The sequence below is a fragment of the Protobothrops mucrosquamatus genome, unplaced genomic scaffold (assembly GCF_001527695.2).
Source record: "Protobothrops mucrosquamatus isolate PMUCROS unplaced genomic scaffold, P.Mucros_1.0 scaffold6108, whole genome shotgun sequence".
NCBI classification, from domain to species: domain Eukaryota; kingdom Metazoa; phylum Chordata; class Lepidosauria; order Squamata; family Viperidae; genus Protobothrops; species Protobothrops mucrosquamatus.
The window spans coordinates 1,975-11,073 of record NW_015391946.1 but is presented as its reverse complement, the minus strand read 5'-3'; the positions used below and the strand labels follow the sequence as shown (position 1 = coordinate 11,073).

Sequence of the window (9,099 nt, the reverse complement as noted above, 5' to 3'; positions counted from 1 at the left end):
AGAGAGAGAGAGAGAGAGAGAGAGAGAGAGAGAGAGAGAGAGAGAGAGAGAGAGAGAGTCCTTCTTTTCACTAGACTAGACATACCCAATTCCTGGAACCGTTCTTCGTATGGTTTATTCATATATATTTTCTAATTGTGAGGGGGGCCCTGATCTCTTCATTAGAGTTGGAATCACCCCAAATGGGGGGATGGAAATGCCCCTGAAAAGCCACAATTTCTAAAAGCTCCCAATATCAGCCTTCAAAGCAGCAAGAAGCCTTTGGTGTAGAGGAGGCAGAGACACGTGCGGTGGGGTTAAGCCCACCCCACCCAAGTGGTTTGCTTTACATACCGTAAATTACACTTTCTGGGCATCAGGACTGCACTTAGCAATTGAATTACAAATTAATCCTCAGGGGGAATTGAACTATCACGTCTGCACTCTCTCTCTCTCTCTCTCTCATTCTCCCTCTCTCTCTCCCACCCCCAACCCCAACCCACACACAATCTTTCTGCCTCCCCCTGTCCTGCTTGCTCAGTTGTTTAACCCTTGGGCGCCTGTGCTGAGCTGTATCCGTTTCTGTACAGCGATTCCTTTCATTACTCCCCTGATCAGTCACCCGATTGCCACATTTATCTGAGCAAAATCTACACGGGAACCCATTCAAATCCCAGTTTGAGGCGTCCATCCGTGACAGAGTGAAATGCCACCAGCTTGTCTGTCCTCAGGCAAGCAAAGGGTTGCAAAAAAAAAAAAAAAAAGCAGAAGGAAGCCTGTACGTTCACCCACCCACACAACCTTGTACAGTTGCTGGAAAATTCTGGAGGTTGAAATCCACCCATCTTCAAGTTGCCCAGGTTGAGAAACATTGCAATACAGTCTCCTTCTCTTTGGAGAAATGTCTCTGAAATGATGACTCAGTGGGTTCATGAGTTGTCTAGTATATGTGCTGATGAAATCCTGAGACACCATTTCTCACCAAGATTCCATTGGGTAGAGCATGCAGGGGTAGGCCACCTTGGCTCTTTTATGACTGGTGGACTTCAACTCCCAGAATTCCTGAGCCAGCATGGCTCAGCTTGGAAACCTCTCCCTTTTCCCTCAGCATGGCTGGCTCAGGAATTCTGGGAGTTGAAGTCCACAAGTCATAAAAGAGCCAAGGTTGCCTACCCCTGCCCTATATTAGGGGTCCTTAACCTTGGCAACTTTAAGACTCCTGGACTTCAACTCCCAGAATTCCTGAGCCAGCATGGGGGAACTATGGACCCTTCATGACTTGTGGACTTCAACTCCCAGAATTCCTGAGCCAGCATGGCTCAGTTTGGAAACCTCTCCCTTTTCCCTCAGCATGGCTGGCTCAGGAATTCTGGGAGTTGAAGTCCACGAGTCATAAAAGGGCCAAGTTTGAAGACCCCTGCCCTAATGCATCTTTTGGAGCAAAAATTAATATATGACCCGGTCTTATTTTCGGGCAAACACAGGGTATAAGCCAGAGGTAGGCCACCTTGGCTCTTTTATGACTGGTGGACTTCAACTCCCAGAATTCCTGAGCCAGCATGGCTCAGCTTGGAAACCTCTCCCTTTCTCCTCAACATGGCTGGCTCAGGAATTCTGGGAGTTGAAGTCCACGAGTCATAAAAGAGCCAAGGTTGCCTACCCCTGGCATAGAATAACAGAGTTGGAAGGGATCTTGGAGGTTCTCTAGTCCAACTCCCTGCTCATGGCAGGAGGCCCTATTCCATTCTGGAAAAATGGCTGTCCAGTCTTTTCTTGAAAACCTCCAGTGATGGAGCACACACAACTTCTGGAGACTGATTGATTGTCCTCACTGACGGGAAATTCCTCCTTAGTTCTAGGTTGGAACTCTCTTGAACGTTCTAGGTTGCATCAGGAAAAACAGTGAAGATCTACTGAGTTGAACATGGGAATATTTGTTTGCCCTTACTAATGGCTCTCCTCTGCTGAATTTTTCATTTGTGGGTAGTCCTCAACCTTTGGCCACAACTGAGCCCCAAATTTCTGTTGTTAAGGGAGACACGTTAAGTGACTTTTGCCCCATTTTATGACCTTTCCTTGCCACAGCTGTTACGGGAATCACTGCAGATGTTCAGTTAGTAAGACAGTTGCTAAGTGGGATTGCATGACCCCGGGACACTGCAACCATCATAAACATGAACCGGTTGCCAAACATGTGAATTTTGATCCCATGACCCTGGGGATGATGCAAAAGTAGCTGTGAAAAACGGTAATAAGTTGCTTTTTTCAGTGCCGTTGTAACTCTGAACTGTCATTAAATGAAATGTTGTAAGTCAAGGACTACCTCTATGTATATCCCCTAAACTCCAGATCTTTCATTTGTCGGCGTCTCCCTTTCACTAACTACGATGGTGGTGCAACGGTTAGAATATTGCTCAGTGGCCCCCTTGGCCTCCATAATCTTTTCTATCATCGGAACAATAGCAGAAACTCACCCAGTAGGAGCGAAGTTCCAGATTAGTCAGCCGTTACTTGAGTTTTGCAGCATTGACCTCAACAGTTCAACGGTATTAAAGTCGTCAGAAGACATCGGAGCGAGATGTCTCCCTTCCAGGCTGCCCTGGGAATTGGGAGGGAGAGAAAGAGAGCGAGTGAAAGAGGGTAACCTTTGGGGTGAGCGTGTGACTTAATCATCAAGGGCCATGATTGCATGGATTTTATGTCCCAGCCTTTTGTAAATCACTGGAAGTCCTCATGGGGGCCGGAGGTATATAAATGCTACTATTACATGAATAAATAATGATGTTTCTTTGGTGTTTTGCCTAGGAAAAATTTGGGTTGTAAATGTGTGTGTGTGTGTGTGTGTGTGAGAGAGAGAGAGAGAGAGAGAGACCAGGAGAGAGAGAGAGAGAGAGAGGGGGGGGGGTGGAAGGAAGGAGGGAGGAAAAGAGGGAAGGAGGAAGAGGGACAGACTATGTTTAATCAATATACATGATTTGATTAACCCATTATCTGGGTTTGTGTCACACAAGGAATCACAAACCAACCTCCTGGTAGAGAAAGATGAACAAAACAGTTCAGTAGTAACCAAGAGTAGCAGGTCTTGTGCATGCAACCCCAGGCTTTATATCGGCCTTTGTTAAGCATGTTGTGTGAACCACAGCTTTTGGGTTAGTATGTGTGGATACGAATGTAAGCAAGAATATCTCTCTTCTGTCTCGTTTGAGGGAGAGGGAAGAGCATGCATGCTTCATTTGCTAATTGTCTGTATGCTTGCTTTTCTAATATATTTAGTTTGATGGCTGGGGACGTATCGTTTAATCAATATTTGGCCCATTTCAGATTGGAGTATGCTCATTTTGAAGTCAGTTCAATCAGGTTTCAGCATCTTGCTGTGAAAAGAAAAGAAAAAAGAATACACAACAATGCAAATTTTCCTAATCTACACGTTTGTACCTCAACCTTCTTTTCATGGACATTTCTTTGGATAATAACTACATTTTTCCAGTTGTAGGACAGGAAATGTTGAAGGATGACAGCCTTCTGATCCACAATGTGCAAATTAGATCAGTTCCTATAAAATATGGAGATCAAATGAAATCTAAAATAATGAACAGTCCCTAAAGGGATGGCCTACCTGCATTAGGTTCAGGGGTCAAAGGAAAATCCTGAGCTGACGAAGCACAATGTCTCTTCTTATTAAGGAGCAAAAACAGAAGGTGGTCCTTGATGTCCCACTTCCTTCTGGTGGGGTTTGAGGGTGGGACATTTGGAGACATCTGATGAACGGAAGAAAGAGAAGGCTTGATTTGTTAGACTTTGGATCTACTCCACCACGGTCCTCCTGCGCTTTCTTGGAGTCATCTGTATGGAATCTGAAAACTGGGATATTCTGCAAATATGTTACCTCTGGCTTCCTGCGCAATTAAATTTTATGGCGAAATTGTTATGCTGTGTAATACGTGAAGCTTTCCTCCGTTTTATTGCCTGTTTATTTTTTATTGCCTTTTCAGCAGGCTATTAGAAAGACTTGCGGTCTTTGCTGTGTGAACTCAGCCAAGCAGTTTATTAACTTGGTTCAACGTCGATGTTCATCATCCGAGGTGCCTCTTGAGCTTTCATCCTATCTTTTCTCCAATCCTCAGGTTTCTTCACTCGGTGGACCTCCTGAACAGCCCATGTGGAATACCTCCTTCCTGTTTCAAGGAAGGGATGGTGCTACTGCTTTCTCAGATGATACGGCCTTGCTAATTGAATACTATAAATCGAGTAAGTCGCAGGGTGTGCTGTCTAACAGGGACCTGACATCTTCTTTCTAAGAGAGGGGAATGAGATCAAGAAGCTTGCCAACTCTTCCCAGACCATAGGCCGTCATAAGAACCATATCGTAAGGCATGGTAGCATCCAAAATAGGGCCCAGAGCTAATAGAAGACTCTCTTGTAGCTAGATAACCAGTTCAGGCTTAGTTAACAAGATGGAAAAGAATATTTGTAGCTCAGGGTTGAACTGTGGGGCCCTTGGTGGTTTCTGAGCGTGGTTGTTTCTTCAGGACGTTTCATGACCCAACTAGGTAACATCATCAGCGCTGGTAGGCAGTGGGGTTTGCTCTCTGTTTATAGACTAGTGCAGTGATGGTGAACCTTTTAGAGACCGAGTGCCCAAACTGCAACCTAAAACCCACTTATGCATCATCGGGTGCCAGGTGGGTGTGGCCCATTGGCTGGGTGTGGCCAATTGGGGTGTCTGGCCCATTGGGTGGGCGTGGCTGCGGTGGTAACGGCAGACTGGGTGGGACTAAAAAGTTCAATCAATCAATTCCAACTTTGCAAGGTCTTTTTTTTTTCCCGTGAGAAGTTGAAATCGATTGATTGAACCTTTTTTTTTTTTTTTGCACACAGTGGCGGAGGCCTAAAGCAAAAAGGGTTTATAAAACCCAGCTGAAGGCCTAGGACTGGGGCAACGGCGCATGCCCATAGAGAGGGCTCTGAGTGCCGCCTCTGGCACCTGTGCCATAGGTTTGCCACCACTGGACTAGTGGCATGCCCTGTTAGTATTGGTCTTGGTCTTGATAGGCTGTTGTTTACTGTAGGATTGTTTGTCTGAGTTGGTAGTTCCTTGATTGGGATATTGTTAAAAATGAAGAAATAAACAAACCCATTCCCTTGTAACACTGATGTTGCTACCTAGTTGGATCATGAATTGTCTTCAGGAAAACAACCAAGCTCAGAAACCACAAAGGACCCGACAGTTTGTTAACAAGCCTCGTTGTTAACATCTAAGGGTCCATTTGGATGCAAATGTCTCCAGAACATTCAGGTGTTTAAGACTAATTCTTGAACATTCATCATAGGTCCACTCCTAGTCCAACATCCCCAGACATTGGTTCAATGTAGAAACCACACATTCAATCCCAACTTTAAAACCCAGAATGAAGTCCGCGTGGGAAGAATTGGGATTCTGAAAGCAGAGAGAAGAGGAACAGCAGGAGTTAATTGATCTTTCATCTTCCACTATGAAGTAAGGAGGTGTTAATCCATTCTTTATTCTTCTCCAACACTGTCAGCACCAGGAGAAGATATGGAAGGCACATCTCCGTATTTAGGCTACTCCGTGCTGCCACTGACCAACCGAGTTTACCGAAAGCTTGCAGCAGATAGTAGCCGAAGTGGAATTCGGGTAGAAAATCTACCTATCCAGGTAGGAATGGATGAATCAGATTGTATTGGAATAATGTTGGGTTTTTTCTTTAATGGGTGAATTCCATCACATTTGTGCTCCAGTGTTTCTCTTCCCCCTGGGCCAATTTTGAGATGTATGGACTTCAACTCTCAGAATTCTTAGCAAAAGCCATGTGGGTTGGGGAATTCTGGAGATTGAAGTCCAGACATCTCAAAGTTGCCCAGATTGGAAAACACTGTTCTAGAACATAGAATATCAGAGTTGGAAGGGACCTTGGAGGTTTCCTAGTCCAACCTCCTGTTCAAGCAGGAGACCCTATATCAGTGTTTCTCAACCTTGACAATTTTAAGGCATGTGGACTTCAACTCCCAGAATTCTACAGCCAGCAATGCTGGCTGTGGAATTCTGGGAGTTGAAGTCCACATGCCTTAAAATTGTCAAGGTTGAGAAACACTGTCCTATACCATTTCAGACAGGTGGCTGTCCAGACTTTTAAGAAAAGTCTCCAGTTCTGTTTGCAATTAAGCTTCAGTTGCTGACTTGGAATCAGGAAAACCTGAGTCAAAGTCCTCCTTCACACATGGAAACTCATGGAATGACTCTCATTCTCAACGCGAGCCAGATTGAGCCAGAAACTCTACGAGGTCCTTTAAAAATGACCTTTGCTATAAACAGAAGCCATTGGAATTCTAGGCAGGAGAGGCAGTCTAGCTGCAGATTTCAATCCTCACTTGTTGCCAGATGTAATATTTGTTGAGTTTCTTCCAATTTTACTGATTGTGTAGCAATAGCTTCTTTCTGGCTTGAAATGTGGGATGGATAGGACAGCTCTAGCTGGCTTAGAAAGCTAAACCAAGATAGAATTACTTCACTCAAAAGGGGTGTTTTATGTTAGTATTCCCAGGGGATTCTCTAGTTTCGATGACTCATTGACTGATGGATTAACTGATTGATTGGCTGTATTTTAATGAGCCACGTCAGTCGTGATCTGACTCTAAGCAGCTTAGTCCTCCAGTTACCATAAAAAGATGAAAACAAGAAATGCAGCACAAAATAATAAAGATGTTGTTGTACCTTGCCAAACAGCAACATTCCAGAAAGAGGAAAAACTACTGTAGAAACGGCCATCGTACTTTTCCCCAAAGACCTTTTAAAACAGCCAAGTCATAACTGCACTCTTAAACCCAGCCGGGTTGATGCCAATCTAACCTTGGAAGGTGGAGAACAGTTATTTTCCAAAGATCAATGGCCCCGCTCATCAGTGGATCTTGTTCCTCAGTTTGAAATCTGGTATTGGTTCATTCTTAAACTGTCAATTTAAATGACATGGTTATGTCATGGAAGAGGGTTCAGCTTATTTCTTGGAATAAGTCAGCGAATGAATGAAACTCTTGATGACCAAATGAAGTTCTCCCAGACTTTTGATGACCACTCTGTGAAGATAAACAGAGATGTGTCCTTGTTCCCCCATGCTTTTTGCAAATTTTTTGAATGTCTCCTTTTTTAGAAAACACATCTTAAGTTAGCTGGCCCTTTAATCTACCCCAGCCAAGCAATTCTTCAATGTTAAGAAGGAAACTTGCACGATCAGTTTTATTAAGGCTTTAGAATTCTTCCAAGGAAACGTGAACAATGAATTCTACATACTGTACGGATTGGGTTAATTGATTTTGCCTTTTGCCTATTATTTCCCCAGGATACCACTATGAGAACCACGTCTGGTGGGCTCCCAACTGTCCAACTTGGCCTTCAGTTGATCAATTCAGAGGTAAGGTTAGGAAGCAGCAGTTTACAATGACCTGGTAGCTTCCTACCAAAATGTCAAATGTCTAGGCTGCAGTCAATCCTTGGGCTAAGTGGCCATAATCCATACGGGACTGGAAAAATGTATAGTTCTCATCCTAGTTTCATGTATCTCAGAAAAATAGGGGTATGGAGAAAGGTAAGAGGTAAGAGAGAGAGAGTTCCCACAACACACTAAACTCTAAGTTAAGAAAACACTTTAGCTATATTCACATTATGAAATAAACCATTTTATCATTTACTGCAGGAGTGTCAAACTCAATTTCATTGAGGGCAGCATCAGCATTGCGGTTGCCCTTGGGGGGGCTGGGGGGGTGCGACCTACAGGGTGGGCGTGGATGGAGTGGGTGTGGCCTACTGGGTGGGTGTGGCCAGCTCTACATCGTTCGCGTCAAGGGTGCCTGTGGGGGCCTGGGCAGGAGTGGGACAGATCTGAGGGTCTCTGGCAGAAAGGGGTGGGACCAGGGCAGAGCCTATCAAGCCGGATATGTGAAGTAGGCCAGGGCCATTTGCTGGCCACTTCCAGGCGATGGTGCATTTCTTCATTCCTCACAAAGGGTGATACCTCCCCAGCATGCACCCAGGGGGCAGGGGCGATGCGGCAAGGGCTGGTTCCTCGCTGTTTCTAGACGGCCTTGTGGAGCTAACACTGAATGCGTTTCAGCATAGATGGCCACCACAAAATTGTACATTGGCTCCTGACCGGCCTGGGCCAGGGCCAAGGCAGCGGGGGCCGTTCTCTCACTGTTTCCAGGATGGCTTCGCGGGCCACGTGAAACCACTTCGCGGGCCGCATCCAGCCCCCGGGCCTTGCGTTTGACATCTCTGACTTACTGGGACAGCCCAATTCTTGTTAATGCTACGAGTGGGTCACCCCAATAGGCCGAATCACAAACTACCCCATCTCGTTTGACCCTCGTCACATCAGTTTTGAGGACTCAGCCAGGAAAGAGAGAGACAGGATGGTGCTGGGAGAAAAGGGAATAACGCAACAAGTTTCCTAGCATCTAAACCTAGCCGTGCTTTGAATTCAATTCTTCTCCGGAGCAAAATAATTCATATTCAACTAGTGCGCTGGAATCGCGCCTGTTCAAAAATCGATGCATTTCCAGGCTCGTGCAGGGCCGCTCGGCATACGAAAGCTATGCAAATGTGGCATTTGTCTAAAGATGCACTCTTGCGGAGGTAAAGCCCAACAGATGCAACACGATGTCCCTAATCTTTTTGCTGTTTTGAACCTACCATCTCGCTAGACCTCTGCCTGTCTCCTGGTCTGTGGCTGGATTGAATTAAGCTTCCTTCCTTCTCCTCCTTGTGATTCTACCCAAGCGCCGTAAAAGCATTAGAAACCCCAGGTGGCTGGGCAGCTGACTCCACTAGAGATCGGTGCCTCCTGAATCCATTTCATGAATATAGATGATGTTTGACATGGCCTTGGAAAGCACCTCCTGGCTGCCTTTCCTCTCTCCTCTCCACAGGCTGGCGGTCTTGAAACAACAGAGGTTGAGAGCCATTCCTAGCTAGGGACTTCGGCTTCAGCTCGCCGGGGCTAAATTACATTGTGAAGGATGGGGGCGGAAATAAGAAAGGGAAAAGGAAAAGTTAGCGCAGTGTTTCTCAACCTTGACAATTTTAAGGCATGTGGACTTCAACTCCCA

At 45.5% G+C, this 9,099-nt stretch overlaps 1 protein-coding gene across 1 annotated transcript in view; it reads left to right on the top strand.

The window, feature by feature from the left end:
- The window catches only part of LOC114923664 (coiled-coil domain-containing protein 33-like), a gene marked incomplete at its 3' end in the record, with an annotated part of 23,160 nt that extends 15,754 nt beyond the window's left edge, over positions 1 to 7,406 (top strand). The window contains exons 5-7 of the mRNA XM_029286937.1: positions 4,104 to 4,227; positions 5,523 to 5,656; positions 7,335 to 7,406. Of these exons, the coding sequence (XP_029142770.1) occupies positions 4,104 to 4,227; positions 5,523 to 5,656; positions 7,335 to 7,406 (330 nt within the window). The remainder of the gene's footprint in view (positions 1 to 4,103; positions 4,228 to 5,522; positions 5,657 to 7,334) is intronic.
- Between the last annotated feature and the right edge of the window lie 1,693 nt (positions 7,407 to 9,099).